The 16,691-nt window shown below is 44.0% G+C and overlaps 1 protein-coding gene across 3 annotated transcripts in view; it reads left to right on the forward strand.

Annotated features, from left to right (window-relative positions):
• Positions 1-16,691, forward strand: part of TANK (TRAF family member associated NFKB activator) — a 118,015-nt gene that overhangs the window by 60,219 nt on the left and 41,105 nt on the right. For all 3 annotated transcript variants that reach the window (XM_068245652.1, XM_068245655.1, XM_068245654.1), the window contains exons 2-6: positions 1,225-1,314; positions 1,422-1,572; positions 6,884-6,989; positions 9,520-9,653; positions 15,998-16,174. In XM_068245652.1, coding sequence (XP_068101753.1) covers positions 1,474-1,572; positions 6,884-6,989; positions 9,520-9,653; positions 15,998-16,174 — 516 coding nt within the window. In that variant the 5' untranslated portion in view covers positions 1,225-1,314; positions 1,422-1,473. The remainder of the gene's footprint in view (positions 1-1,224; positions 1,315-1,421; positions 1,573-6,883; positions 6,990-9,519; positions 9,654-15,997; positions 16,175-16,691) is intronic.

The raw sequence follows: 16,691 nt of genomic DNA on the forward strand, positions 1-16,691 counted from the left end.
TCTGCCCATGCGGCGGTTTCTTCGCGTTGTGCCGCCATGTTAGTCGCGGAAACAGCCGCCTCACTCTGAGTCCTTGCGGCGGCTTTTCTGCGTTTCCTCACATGGTTTATGCAAATATATGCACTCCTTTTGCTCATGAAATCAACTAATTTGATATGTTGTTAAAATTTGGTTTGGTGACTACGAATTAAAGGGTACCTGAGATGGATGAAGAGTTTTATACACCTCTGGGGCTTCCTCCAGCCCTATTCAGGCTAATCAGTCCCTTGCTGTCCTCCTTTGCCACCTGGAGGAGAGGTGTCACATGACCGCTGCTCCCGACCAGGAAGTAACTGGGGAAAAAGAACGAGCCCTGCTAGGGTGGATAGCGCCCACGCTTAAATAAAAAAAAAAAAAGTGGACGTCCACCCGCGTGCATCTCCTGATCCAATTCGACTATTCTCCTAGAAGATGATTTTTCATCTCCTGTTTAAAATTGCATTTCAGCAATCTGCATTTTATGTATGGGAAAATATTACCTTGGAGAAAACTTAGGCGAAAAAAATTAGATCAGGCCCAGAGCATCATAAGGGATATTTTCCACTGAGTGCGTTTTGTGATCTGATCGCGCTATGATCACAAAATGCTAGGTACTCATTTTACTGATTGAGTTTTCTGCTCCTCATTGATTGGCTGAGGGCAGTTCAGTGTGAAACGAGGCTGAGAAGGGTAACACACCTCATCCCTATGCAGAAGTTACTGAAATACGATCTGTGCTCAAGTGTGTTTACAAAGCAAGCTAGATATGAATCATAATGGAAGAAATTACATCAAGATTGGCTTCAGTTAGAGGCAGTCAAGATGGAAAATGCCTCTTCTATTTACTATATAAAATTCACTGAAATTTAAAACATGGGCAGTACAAAACATATATTATGTAAGTAGAACAAGTATAATATCTACTCTGTTTTTTTGTTTTTTTTCCATGGGATAGTATGGCTATCCCTGCTAGCACCATTACTTCTAGGCCACCATTCAGTTATACACAGCTTTTTTATGGGGCACAGATAGGTGGTGTACCTTAGCATTAGTTAAAAGGCGCAGTGGAAATGGAGGGAGGTTTTGCCCTCCCTTCATCTCCTTGCACAGTTATTTTATTGTTATTTTTAGAAAAAATAAAATAACATTGGATGCAGCAGTACCAGCAACCAATCACATTCTTTGATTCTGGCTTCTCTCCTATAGATACTACGATATACCTCCAGGATCCCAAGAATGACTTGAATGAACAGGAAATTCAGCAGAACAATAAGCAGTTCCTCGTCCTTTTTTCACGTGAGTGTTTAACTCTGACATAAACGGATTATGTAACTCCTTGTAAAGCCAGACATTCTGGATTGGTTTCATCATTCATTTATTTAATTTTTTTTAATCTTTCTTAGGTTGCTGTCATTTTCCACACCCTTTTTTAGTGATGATACAGAACTGGGAAATATGGATAAAAGCCCAGGAGATCAACTTAACAGAGCCTATGAAGCCTATCGGCAGGCATGTATGGAGAAGGAGCGCTACAAGAAAGAGCTGCAGCAAAAGGTAAAAGGTCATCGTCAGCAGTGCATAAAATGAGCCACTGTTGCTCAGATGTACAGTTCAGCTGAGTGAAGTTCATGCAGAGATGGTGGTTTCACTTTAGCCTCATACACACAGGATTTTTGTCACCCAAGGGATTGTATACCAATCCCTGCCAGGCAACAGAGTATTGCCAATGCTGTACAGACGTGTCAGCCAGGGGCGTAACGAGGGGCAGCCCCTGCGACTGCAGGCTGGCCCAGAGGTGTGGAGGTCCTAACTACTAACCTTCCCTTTCTCTGATGGTCCAGATCAGTTGTTTTTATGGCTACAATTCTTATTGGTGTGAAAATTCTGATGGCCACACTTGTTTTTTATGAGCCTTGTGAGATGGACCCCCAGGCTGTCAGGACCATGAAGGAGAGGCAAAGGAAGAGTTGTGACCATTAAAGGGCCCCATGATTTGTAGTTACGCCCCTGGCATCATCACCCTCTTGGCTGTTGTCTGTTGCTATGCGAGGGAGTTGGAGGAACAACAAGCTACGTGCGACTGAGTGAATTCCCGCAGGCAGGAGAATAGGGAGTACACTACAATTATAAAAAAGTCGGCGCAGATCGTAAGTGAATCCACTGTTTCACAGTCAATCGTCTTTCAACAAAGTGGTCATTCAGTTCTCATATCCAAGTGGTAGACCGTCACCCAAAGGATTAGAGGGAGCTTACCAACTGCTGACAACCCACGTTATAAGGTTGTATGTCTCGCATTCAGTGGTAAAAAGGACCAGGAACCACCCAAGATCCAAGACTTCAAAAAATCATTTTGTTAGTTCGGGTACACGGCCAATAAAACATGCAAATAAACGGTAGATCTAAGTGTAACCCGTTTATTAAAAAACATAGCACATAGCCATAAAAAAATGAATAAAATTCAATAAAACTTACATACGGGGCCCAAGCAATGGGAACCCCGAAACAATATTGCGCTTGTATGCTGGTCCACAGCCAATAAGAAAGTATAAAAGGTGCCGCCTGTCTCTTTCCCAAGTACACTACAATTGCTCGGGCATCAGGGATTGCTCAACATCTGGCTTGCTCATTCTTTAGCAGATGTGTGGCCTGTACACACCCGTGTCTGATCCAAATCCTTGGTAATGTCGGTCATTATCGTCGCCCGTGGCCGAGCTCAGACCAGTGTGTGTGTGTGTGTGTGTAGCTTTTGTGTGGCGTGCTTTCATATTGTGAAAGCAAAAGTAAGGTTTCAAAGGGAAAAAAACTGTCATCTCGTTCACATCTAGGGCGCTTTTAAGCGCTGCTGCACAACACTGACACCATGCATACCGCCGGAACAGCAGAAGGGCAAAGACTGCCGTTCACATCTACTGCGCTGGGCAGCAGTACGATGCGCTGGGAAGCGCTTGCGTACTGCTGCATGCATTTTACCTGGAAGCGCAGAGCTGATCCCATCACTGTCAATGGATGGGATCAGCAGGGCAGCGGCGCAGATGGCGTGCGATCGGATGCGTTGCATTCGGATCGCACGGCCATCTACTTCAGGTAGATGTGAACGAGCCCTAAGAGTGCATTCATATTTCGTCAACCTGGAATCTGCAGGGAAAGCTGCATTTGTTGATGATTTTCTATTTTGCAGACATGGTAGGGAAATGTTACTACTGTTTCTCTAGTCATGTGATCTTAAAGGAACATTGGTAAGATCACTTCCTGTTTCCCTTTAAAGTAAAGTACAACTATTGCGAAAATTTGTAAAATGCATTTATACTAGTTTACATTTCCTTCCAAGAGTAGAATGCAGTATTAATTTCCCTTTCTCTTTGTTCCTGCCATTTAAAGTGTACCAGCTACCTCAAGCAGCATAAACACGTTTTGAGTCCCTCGGCGTCTTCCCGCGGTCTCCCGTTCAGCCGTGATTAGCCCCGGTAACTGTCTCAGTTGCATCCAGTCTGGGTCTTCTGTACATGCGCGTACCTTTTGCACGTGCACAGTAGACCCAGACTAATGCGACTGAGCCTATTACCGGGGCTGATCCGGTCTGCCGTTCAGCCGTGGAGAGGACTGTGAGGGATTAACGTGTTTTGTAATTTCTTCAGCTCTCGGTTAGGTAGATAATGAAAATCTGTCAGGTTTTGTACTATGTGGGATTCTCATTTCTTTATTTGCAAGAACGCTTACTGAACTGCTGTTGCTCAGTACAACTGCCAAAATAGTGTGCAAATGTGCAGGGACACCAGGAGATCATGTAGTGTTGTATTCTCTATAATTAATATAAATTAGATATCTATACTCAAAAACCTGTGCTGTCTAGAAAAGCAAGCGACCACTGTGTAAGCTTGTTCGTGCTCCAAAAACAATAATTATATAAAAACATCTAAAACACTGAGGGGACATGAACTGATAAGGTAGGTTCCCAATACGTATAACACAGTTAGGCCTGGTGCACACCAGAGGAGTTTTTCTGAGCGTTTTGAGTTTTTAAATCTGCTGCTAATGTTATCCTATGTGTCTGTGCACACTGGAGCAATGAGGTTTTGTATAAAAAAAAAACCCCATAGCATTACATTGGGAAGAGCTTTTGAAACCTCTAGCGTTTGGGCGCTAGAGGTTTCAAAAGCTCTTCCCAATGTAATGCTATGGTTTTTTTATTTTTACAAAACCTCATTGCTTCAGTGTGCACAGACACATAGGATAACATTAGCAGCAGATTTAAAACTCAAAACGCTCAGAAAAACTCCTCTGGTGTGCACCAGGCCTTAAAAAGGAACTAAACAATAGATTATCAACACAACTCCATTACCGGTATTTGCTTCAAGCTAAATTTATTAGAACAGCACATAGGACAATGCATTTTGCAGTGTATAAACTGTTTCTTCAGGTCAATAGGTGCGTATGCAAGTCTGTGTAGAGCATACATGTAAAACTCTGGCCCACAGGACAAATCTGGCCCTCAGAGCCATTAAATTTGGCCCTCAAGGGGTTTCCCTACTTTGCATTATGTTTGACCCACTATAGACCACTAGGGAAGCTAGCTGGTCCTTGAATAAATCCTTTTCAGGGACTGTCTTTATAAAGAACTAGTAAAAAAAAAGAAAAAAAAAAGGCCCGCCCGTTAAAAACAAGACGCTAGACCACGGCCCGCTAAACCCCGGCACCACTGTCTGAAGTACCGTATATACTCGCAAGCAAGCCGAATTTTTGACCCCCCAAAAGTTGGGGGGTCGGCTTGCTTGCGAGTCTCTTTGGTGGAAGGCCGCCTCCCCCCCAGCCCCGCGTCCGCTGCTGCTATTAGCTTACTGTGCGGCTTTCTCTATTCACCTCTCCGTTTCCCGGGCATGTAAATAGTTCACAGCAGCTCGCTCCACGGCGGCTGCTGTGTGATGACAGGAAGCTGGAGGCAGAGCGGTTTCCATAGTAACGGCAATACACATCGCCGTTACAGGAAACCGCTCTGCCTCCAGCTTCCTGTCATCACACAGCAGCCGCCGTGGAGCGAGCTGCTGTGAACTATTTACATGCCCGGGAGAGGGAGACGGAGAGTGGAATAGAGGAAGCCGCACAGTAAGCTAATAGCGGCGGCGGCCGTGGGGGGGGGGGGAGGGTGGGTGAGGCGAGGCGGGGGGCACTATACTAGCTATACCGAGCACTATACTAGCTATACCGAGCACTATACTAGCTATACTTGGGCACTAAACTAGCTATACCGAGCACTATACTAACTATACTGAGCACTATACTAGAATACTGAGCACTATACTAGCTATACTGGGCACTATACTAGCTATACTGGGCACTATACTAGCTATACTGAGCACTATACTAGCTATACTGAGCACTATACTAGCTATATCGGGCACTATACTAGCTATACCGGGCACTATACTAGCTATACTGAGCAGTATACTAGGTATACTGAGCACTATACTAGGTATACTGAGCACTATACTAGCTATACCGAGCACTATACTAGCTATACTGGGCCCTATACTAGCTATACTGCGCCCTATACTAGCTATACTGGGCAATATACTAGCTATACCGAGCACTATACTAGCTATACTGGGCCCTATACTAGCTATACTGCGCCCTATACTACCTATACTGTGCACTATACTAGCTATACTGGGCACTTTACTAGCGGTACTGGGCACTTCACTAGCTATACTGGGCACTACCTACCCATACTGGCCACTATACTAACTACTGGGACACACTGGGGGGATCACACGGCCAGCATTTCCTACGCCCGGCTTATATTAGGGTCAATCATTTTTTCCTGGTTTTTCAGGAAAAAGTTGGGGTTCGGCTTATTTGCGGGTCGGCTTGCTTGCAAGTATATACGGTATATGCACACATGGAGATGTTGCTTGCTTGGCAGTTGGAAAAAGCTGTTATTTCCCACAATGCAATAAGGTTCTCAGACAGCAAACTGTGAAGTCTGGAAGCAGAGACACACACACAGGGACAGGACACAGAGACACAGGGGTTTTATTATATAGGATAAAGGCCTAATGCTGAGAATCCCCCATGAAAAGATGGACTAATTCAAAACCTGTCGCTTTTTTCTACCAACTACTGTAAGTGACAGCAACACAGGTGAAAAGTAATGTATGGCTCATTTTACTCTGGGAGAAACATACTTATTTGTGCATGCTCACATGTATGTTCAATTTTACAGTTTTTTCGCGATAGTGGTCCTTTAAGATTTTTTTGCAATAGTTGTTTTTTTAATGGTAATGGTTCAAGCTACAAATTTTTTTTTTTAAAAATCCACTTACCTGGGGCTTCCTCCAGCCCGTGGCAGCCGTCCTGTGCCCTCGCCGCAGCTCCGATGGCTCCCGTTCTTCTCCGCTGGCGCAGCCGGGTCGACTTCTTCTGCGCTCCACCGTGCGGGTCAGGTGGTCCCTCCGACGTCATCAGGATGGTACTGTGCGGGCGCAGTAGTTCTGCGTGACCCGCGCGGTGGAGTGCAGAAGAAGCCGACCCGGAAACCTGACCTGGCGAAGTCGGCTGCGCCAGCGGAGAAGACCAGGAGCCATTGGAGCTGCGGTGAGGGCACAGGATGGCTGCCATGGGCTGGAGGAAGGCCCAGGTAAGTGGATCCTTTTTTTTTTTTTTTTTTTTTTTTTTTTTTTTTTTTATTAGCTTGGATGTTTCCTTTAAGGGGTTGACATTATCCATTCTTAAGTTTTTCATTAACACAGATGTACATTACTCCCCGCCCATGAAAGGCATTATGGCCTAGGCATCCATGTGTGCAGTAAAATGTTGTACTCTGCTTGTACTAACTCATTATAGAATTATTATTTTTTTATTTTTTTTTAAGGCCGAGCTCCATGAGCAGCAGTCACGCGAGCAGCAGGTACAGATAGCAAATCTGAAAGCTCATATCTCGCTGTTGACATCACAACTCTCGTCATTTGCCGGAGCAGGTGAGTCTCAGCAGTGTGTGTGTGTGTGTGTATAGAAGAAGAAAAATAAACATACATACATACATACATACATACATACATACATACATACATACATACATACATTTATTTTTTTACCCAGTTACTGCACCACGTGCAGCATATCTATGCCCTAACAGACTTCATCTGAAGTCCCAGTGAAGAAGATATTCGTCTCCCACCATGATCACCCACCACATGTGCCAGTGCGCGCTTCAGCGTCTTCTCATCATCACCCGTTACTACGGTAATCTGTAAATGGGAATACAGTTCCCATCCACCGATCTAAGTGCCTGTGATCAATGATTACCGGCATCAATAAGATAAGATGGCACCAATGAGATGCTGGTGATCCTTGACAAAAGTGAAAGTATAACATACATAAAGATACACATTCGAATCTAAATTACTGGAATGCCACATTCATGCTGTACTAAGCCATTATTTATCTAATTACCTGCTTGACCAGTTCCAATCTGGCTTCCGGGCAAACCACTCCACGGAAACGGCCCTTACTATAGTGGCCAATGATCTCACAGTTAAATCCAAAGGCTATTATTCAATACTTATCCTTCTTGATCTGTCATCAGCTTTTGATACTCTCGACTACACCTTACTCCTACAGATCCTTTCATCTATAGGCATAAAGGACCTCGCTCTCTCCTGGATATCGTCCTATCTCTCTGAAAGGTCTTTCACCGTTTCTTACTCTGACCTCCTCTCCACATCCTTTGTCTGTGGGGGTACCTCAAGGCTCTGTCCTCAGTCCCCTCCTCTTTTCCACATACATGCACGGCCTTGGCAACTTAATTAACTCATTTGTCTTTCAATACCACCTATACGCGGATGATACACAATACAGATGATACACAACTGTACCTCTTGGCCCTAGACCTCAACTCCCTTCCACATGGGTTCCCAACTGTCTGTCTGCTATATTCTCTATCATGTCTTCTCGCTTCTTAAAACTTAATATAAATAAAACTGAACTAATCGTCTTTCCACCATCTCTGTCCACCTCTTTGCCTGATATTACAATAAATGTTAATAACACCCCTTCTGTTCCCAAAGCAGTGCTTAGGGGTAATACTTGATTAGTCTCTCTCACTTATTCCTGAAAATTAAATCCTTAACCAGCTCCTGTCATCTCCAACTCAAAAACATACTGTAGCACGCATCCGACTTTTTCTACTCAGGACACAATTAAAATGTTAGTACATGCACTGTACTGAAAACATAACACAATTATTTTCAAATAAAATATTATCGCCATACATTGTACTAGGGACATAATTTTAAACGTTGTAATAGCCGGGATAAATAGGCAATTTGTGCCTTTTATCCACAGTACCACGTTTAAAATTATAATGGCTGAAAACTGAGAAATAATTATTAAAAATGCATCAAGAATAAAATAGATATGGTGGGGGCTAGCATCCCCCAGGCCCCTAAACACTTTTCAGGCCCTAGGCAACTGCTTAGGTTTGCCTTGTGGATAATTGGGCTCTGCCCCCTGTTACTGAAGAGCTGAGGGGAGGGTATTGTGCTGCACCTATTGGGTTTTCTGTTATGTGAAATGATTTGATAAATGGACTGGTGAGGATAATGCGGAATAACATGGTAGAGATGAGACTTTTTTTTTCCATTTGTGTTCCCATGAGGGAATATAAAATTAGGAATTATAAACTAGGAATATAAAATGAGGATAAAATACATGATTAGATGTTAACTAAAGTAAATATTACAAAATAAAAAATGTCTTCAAGCCAGAGTTTTATATGAAATCGAGAAATACTGCTTTTAATAAATGTACTCGGAGGAAATACCCCCCTCCCCCCCTTCCCCCCCCCCCCCAGTGTCAGGAGGAGGGCTCACCTACGCACCCTTGAATTTCCAAACCTGTCTGGGATATCGTGGCTGCCACATTTCCTTTCAAACAATACCAGTTGCCTGGCAGCCCTGCTGATCTTCTGCCTCTCATACTTTTAGCCATAGACCCTGCACAAGCATGCAGCAGATCAAGTGTTTCTGACATTGTCAAATCTGACAAGAATAGCCGCAAGCTTGTTTCCTGTGGTATTCGGGCTCTACTGCAGCCAAATAGATCAGCAGGGCTGCCAGGCAACTGGTATTGTTTAAAAGGAAATTAATATGGCAGCCTCCATATTCTTGTCACTTTAGTTGTCCTTGAAAGTACACCTGAAATGAGAGGAATATGGAGATTGTCACATTTAGTGGTATTATCATCATATAAAAAAGTTTAACACATTAAACACTCTAAAAAATGAATATAAAACACTATAAAACTGCTCTGATGTCTTTTGAATGCATATTTGCACCTCACTGAAGCTGACTGCATCATTGCCAGCTGCAGGACAAGTTACTTCTAGAGAATGAATCAGTCAGCAAATTCAGTGCAGAACGTTCTATTTGTTGTAATCGAATTGTCCAAACCTGCAACACGATCCTGCCTCTGTAAATCTCCTGAGTTTAATTTTACGTTTTTCTATAGGTGTACATATCCCACCACAGTCCCCAACATTTGAGAATAAAGATGGATGGAAAAGTGAATCTTCTCCTAATCCGTCGCTGGACCAGGTTCAGGAGGAGCTTAGGGTCAGCATGCAGCGCGAACGGCATTATAAGGTAACATTGAAACTAATATTGTGGCCTAAAGAATACTGTATTTATAGAGCAACTGTTTTGGAATCGGTTAATACAGGCCTCATCCACACTGTGCGCATTTTCCTGTGTATGCAAGTAAATCCGGTCTGACAATTCCTGTAAATGTAGTGGCCAGTTTACATCCAGAGTGATTTTAGTGCGCACAAAACAAATTACAGCTTGCTGCTTTTTCCTGCTTGCGATTGACGTTAAAATGTATTAACCACTTGCCGACCAGGGCTGTATTGGCTGATCTGTGCTGCGTGGGCTCTCCAGCCCGCAGCACAGATCAGTATTATGCCAGGGCGATCAGACTTCCCCCCCCCCCCCTTTTTTCCCCACTAGGGGGATGTCCTGCCGGGGGGGTCTGATCGCCGCCGGCCATCTGCGGTTTGCGGGGGGGGGGGCTCCTCAAAGCCCCCCTCCGCAGCCATTTCCGCCCTCTGCCTCCTTACCTCCCTCCCTCCCTCTCTCCGTAATGCGCAGGACGGAGTTCCGTCCTGCGCATTGAAGGATAGGCTTCCGCCTATCAGATGCCGGCGATCCCCGGCCAATCAGAGGCCGGGGATCGCCGATCTGCCTTACGGCGCTGCTGCGCAGCAGCGCCGTATGATGTAAACAGCGGGGATTTCTTCCCCGCGTGTTTACATTTTGCCGGAGAGCCGCGATCGGCGGCTCTCCGGCTGTTCACGGAGACACCCTCCGTGAACTGACATGGAAAGGCCGCTCGATTGAGCGGCCGTTTCCATGGTAACCCGCAGACGACCAGTTTACGCCGATCGGCGTTAGCTGGTCGTCAAGAGGTTAAGTTGCCATTGAAAATGCGCATGTTTTAATGTATGTGTGGTATGCATCAGAAACACAGCCCAAACATGCAGTCACTCTAAAATAGTTTGAACAGGGCCAAAGTATAGCAGTATTATTGATTTTGGCTGGTGATGAGACTTAAAGTGAACTGAGAGAAAAAATGAGAGTGATATGGCAGCTGCCATATTTATTTACTTTTAAGCAATACCAGTTACCTGGCTGTCATGCTGATCCTCTACCTCTAATACTTTCAGCCATAGACCCTGAACAAGCATGCAGCAGATCAGTGTGTCTGACATTATTGTCAGATCTGACAAAATTAGCTGTATGCTTGTTTCTGGTGTGATTCAGATACTACTGCGGCCAAATAGATCAGCAGGGCTGCCAGACAACAACTAGTACTGTTTAAAAGGAAATAAATATGGCAGCATCCATAGCCCTCTCACAAAGGGTTCACTTAGGACAACTGAAGTGAGAAGAATATGGAGGCTCCCATATTTATTTCCTTTTAAGCTATACCAATTGCCTGGCAGCCATTCTGGTCTGTTTGGTTGCAGTAGTGTCTGAACCACACCTGAAACAAGCATGCAGCTAATCTTGTCAGATCTGACAATAATGTCAGAAATGCCTGATATGCTGCATACTTGTTCAGGGTCTGTGGCTTAAAGTATTAGAGGCAGAACATCAGAAGGACAGCCAGGCAACTGGTATTGTTTAAGAGGAAATGACAACAAAAGCCTTCACATTCCACTCCATGCAGGTGTCTGTTAATCAACATCCTACCTGTGCACCAGAAATGAAATTTACATGGGTATTCTGCGACCATTATGCTAGCTGTGTGCAGGTTGCACAGTTAGGCCTCTTTCCCATGGGAGACTGAACTGTGCACTTGTCAAGAGAGTTCATCCTCCTATTTGCGAGTCAGATAGCCCCTTCTAGCTATAATTTTAATGCAGCTTCGTGGTAGAGTTTAGAACCCCAAATGTGTGAATGTTTGACACGTATTACAGTTACCCTATAGCAAGAAACGACCTCATGTCGTGTCTGTGTGCAGCTGCAGCTGTGCCCAGATGTCACTCCGTGCAACAAGTGTCAGAACTCCCTCTCTGCCCTAAAAGATAAGCAACAGAATAATAACCTTTAAAGAAAAACATTTCCTGGTTACAGCTTATAGAACTCCTACTGAGGTTCTGCACAGTGGTTACTTCCTGATATCCCGGGAGCACAGAAAGGGTTAACCTCCTTTGTTTACATATTAGCTCAGAATTCAGCAGACAGCTGACAGTTCAAATTACACTAGCTCATTACTTGCTGACAAGGGAGAAGACTGACTGTTCTCTATAATCACACCCAAGGTGGGTTTCTCTGTGTTTCCTTTTCTCCTGTGCAAGAGTTCAGGTCAGCTACTGCTTGGTAAAGAGATACAGAAATCAGTTAGGGAAAACCAAGACTTCATTTCAGTAAGCAGCCCACTGAGGGGAGAGCAGCTGTCACGTGTAAACCAGCACTTCTGCAAGACTCCTAAACAGAAAATTCTGCTGAAAAATAAATGTCTTCCCTATTATGTATATGTTAGTATGGTTATCAGAAAATCATTTTTTGCCATACTGCCCCTTTAAGTTACTGTTTCTTTACTTTATTCAGAAGAACTGTATTGCGCCTCTCCTGTGTGTTTAAACTAATTATAGAAGAGAGAACTACTAGGGATGACCTCATAGTTGCATCTATTGCCAGTTTCCTATAGTCTGCCTGTAAGCTGGGAATTTACACGCTTACTGTGCTATGGAACAGGAAATGATCATTCTAAAGAAAAAGCTACTCGCTGTCAGCAGACATAAATATTACAATAGTGCCCTTCATTCCGGTTACTGATTCACTTACTTGGCTCCAGAAAGCCAAAAGACATTGGCAGTTATATGACAAAACATTGTCAGAAATTATCAGCCCGCCGCTGCTTCACTGATATATGGGTATGTAAGAGCCGCCTTTCAAGTTACATATTCATGACCCATTCCATCAAAAGCATGACATTCTTAAAGGCAAAGTTCACTTTTATTATAAAACCGCCATAAACTCAGATTGCTGCCATAAGCTTTAAAGGGACACTAAATAGACCTTAAAAATGCAATACTAAACTTACATGGGGCTTCCACCAGCCCCCCATAGCCCGTGAGGCCCCTCTGCATCCTCTGGGTCCCCTCCGTTCTCCTGCTGGCAACTCTGTTAGCAGCGTGACCCAGCTGGGAGTCATGCGTAACTGCGCACGCTCTGGTTATGCTTTGCAGAACCCTCACGGTGACAGGTGTGCGGATGGGCTGCGCATAACTCCCAGCCAGGTTGCGTAGATAACGCAGCGGTAGAACAGTGGGGACCCAGAGTATGCTAAAGGACCTCACTGGCTAAGTATGTTCAGGATTGCATTTTTAAATTTTATGCTCAGTGTCCCTTTAAATACAGTAAAATCTCCTTATAGTAGACTCTGTCACCAGGTCCCAGCCATGCGCCTGTATATACCAGGGCTGTGGAGTTGGAGTCGAGGAGTTGGAGCAATTTTGGGTACCTGGAGTTGGTGGTTTTAATAAACTCAGGAGTTGGATGATTTTTGAACCAAATCCATAGCCTTTGTAAAAATTAGACTAAGGAGTCGGAGTGGCAGCAATTTTGAGTACCTGGAGTCGGCGATTCTATAAATAGAGGAGTCTGAGTGGATGATTTTTGTACCGACTCCACAGCCCTGGTATATACAACACAATGTATAACGAATTCTGATATAGAAAACTATTTGGCCCAGGTCCCTTATGCTGGGCATACACGGTGAGTTTCTTCTTATCAATCGAGCCGCTGATGGCTGGATTGATAATTTCCGCCCTGGATCCCCGCGGGTGGACAATGGAAGAAAACGAGCGGCAGATAAGAAGCGCCCGCGGGGACGCACTGGAATCTATCGTGCGGCTCAATTCCGCGCATAAACGAACCGTGTATGCCCAGCATTAGAGTTTACTATGGTATATAAAGGGATTCTATTATAGTGTAATGTTAATAAAAATACAATTCGGCTTACAGTCAACTACGGCAAGTATTTCCAAGCAGCTCTGTTTGGAATCCAGATTGCAGATAAACTCCAACGCTGCTTTGAGCTGTAGAGCTTAGGCCATATTTACAGTAAATTTTCATAACCTGGATTTGTCCATTGATTGGATACGTTTGCAAAATAATAGCCTGTATATTGTGAATAGAAATGGTGATAGAATTAAGTTAGTCTTATGATGTTAGTTAAAGCATGCATTTCACTAAACTTCGTACAGAAAGGCCCACAAACAGCAGCTGAAACCACTGCAGTAAGGGCCTGGCAGAACATTAAAAATGAGGAAACCCAGCATCTGGTGATGTCCATGAGTTCGTCATCAGGCTGCCATTGCCAGCAAAGGATTTTCCACCAAGTATTAGAAATGAACAGTGGCGTAGCAATAGGGGTTGCAGAGGTAGCGACCACATCGGGGCCCTTGGGTCAGAGGGGCCCCGAGGGGTCCTCCCTCAAGCACAATATTAGCTCTCTATTGGCCCTGTGCTGGTAATAATCACCTCTATAGATGCTTGAAATGGTAGTAATCATTAACAAACTGTTTCCCATCCTCTACTTGCACCGCTGACACTGTGGAAATCCTTGACAGGTTTTGGTGCGCCGTATCAATTATGTATAGAGTGCCTACCGGGGCCCATAGCTCCTTAGCTATGCCACTGGAAATGAACATTTTATTTCCATCTATTTGTCTAATTACTTTTAAGCCCCTGAAATGAAGGGATTGCGTTACAAAAAATACTGGTAATTTAGTTGCCTCACATTTTTATGCAATTGTTTTAAACCCACTGAATTAAAGCTAAAAGTCTACACTTAAACTGCATCTGAATAGGTTTTTTTTTTTTAATTTAAAATTCATTGTGGTAATGTACAGAGCCAAAATTAGAAAAAAAAAAAGTTGTCTCTGTCCAAAATTTGTGGGCCCAGCCTGCTCAGACTGTCAGCGTATGAAGCACGCGTATAAAATCAAAGGCAAGTTGAAAAACGCATGCATTTTTCTTGCGTTCTAATGCGTTTTTTAATGCGTTTTACACACACACGTGACCCAGGGGAAAAAAAAGAATTATGGGAACCGCAGAGGGAAAGGTACGCTAAAAACGCAATAGTACGCGTTTTTGATGCGCGTCCATAGACTTTCATTGCGTCCGTTTCTATGCGTGACGCACAGAACTGCATGCAGCAATACGGATAAGAAACGTATGCGTCTCATACGCATACATGTGAACTAGCCCATTCAAAAACATTAGGAGCCGTTTCTATGCGTTTTTGGTACCCGTACGTGTTCCCTGAAAACGGCTAGGAACGCGCATAGTCTGAACAGGCCCTAAGCTGAGCTACTTGCTTGTTGGGCAGTTCAGCCTTAAAGGAGTACTGTAAGGTCGGTAGGGGGAAAACAGAGTTGAACTTATCTGGGGCTTCTAACGGTCGTCCGCAGACATCCTGTGCCTGCGCCAGGACAAAATGATCCTCCAGTCCCTGCCGCCTGCTCACTTCCGGAATTTGCAACTTTAATGTCGCAAACCACTGGGCCTGCGCGGCCGCGTCACTGAGAGCGCACTGCAGCTAAAAAATTAACCATGTTCCATGATATGAATACAGTTATAGGTGTGATTAAATGTAATGGACGTGTCTCCACATGCAAGTGCACAGGTAGTGGAAAGGAGCAGCTGACAGGTGGATTGACCACCTTCAGCTTATAGTGTGAAAGAGACCTTGGCATCAATTCACTAAGTGCTGTTCAGTAATTCATAATAGGTCAGTAAAATACCACGTTAGTTATTTTGGACTTATTTTCTAAATTCACTGAGATTTCCACACATGCGATATTAGTTTGTTAATCGCATGTAGATGTCTAACCAGCTGTGGAGTAGGTCTCCACAGCAAGCTTTGCTGCATCGCACGCAAAAGGATACAAAAAAAGCCTCTATGAGTTTTCTCTACTTCTGCATCTTATGTTATTTTTACTTTCTGATGTCCCTTTAACTGCACCAATGGTTTGAGTAGTAGAACAGGGTGGTTCTTGCTATTGGCTGTCTCCTTTGCCATTTTACCGAATGCTGATTGTTAGTCACTGACAGCTTCTGGCTGGTCTTAAACGATCGAAAATCTCCCTTGTTTTACTGAGTGCGAATCTTCATGAATTTACATTTATTGAGCTATTTACCACAAAAGTTGGTCATTTACCTAACTAGTCGGTAATGTTACTTTTCAAAGTGGGGGTATATTTAGTGATTTTGGCATTTTACAAGCTGTTCAGTAAAACTGAATTTGGTAACGCTTAGTGAATTTAAGTCCCTTAAATTAGAAACGGGTCTGTAAATAAGTCAGTGTGGCATTTACGTTTGTTTTCTTTACTTTTGAACTGAAGAATATGAAAATGTATGTTTTTATTTCTGTGAAAATAGTAATCACACCAGAGGTGCTCTATATCTTGGTTCAGGAACAGCTGGACAAAGAGAAGCTCCGATATTTGGATCTGGAAGCTGAACGGAACAAGCTGAAGTCCGACCTTACCAGTAAGAATGAGGAAATTCAGTGTTTGAAAAATCTCTTGAAAGAAGCCAATGAGAGGCAAGACAAACAGGATTCTAGAACAGTCCATGGGCTTGAAGTAGAGGTAAATCGATAATGAAGTGATGTTAGGCAAAAAAAACTATTTACAGTCTAATCTCATTGTAGTAAACCTCAAGGGACCAGGAAATGTTGTTTACTATATCAGAAATTGTCTTAGAAATGACCCAGCATACCCTGGTACATTGTCTGCTGCAAAGCACCAACTCTGTCCTCCTATTGGAGGTTCAGTACAAGCACTTGCACAATTGGTGGACTACAAGGTTAAAGAGACACTGAAGCCAGTTTAAAAACGGCTTTTTACCTTTTTCTTTATGTGAGGCATGTTTGCCCCTGATAAAGCGCTGCTATCCAGCGGCAGAATGAGGGGTCTTTACCCTCCAAATCCCCTGGGGCACACCCTACGGGGAGCGCTTCCGTGAGAGGCAGAGCTTTCAGCTGCAGCTCTGCCTCTACACTCGTCTATCAGCGCGTATCTCCGCATCTCCCCCACCCCTCTCAGTCTTCCTTCACTGAGAGGGGCGGGGGAAATCCAAGGCTGATAGACACACATGGATGCAGAG

Source organism: Hyperolius riggenbachi, chromosome 7, assembly GCF_040937935.1.
Source record: "Hyperolius riggenbachi isolate aHypRig1 chromosome 7, aHypRig1.pri, whole genome shotgun sequence".
In the NCBI taxonomy this organism is placed as follows: domain Eukaryota; kingdom Metazoa; phylum Chordata; class Amphibia; order Anura; family Hyperoliidae; genus Hyperolius; species Hyperolius riggenbachi.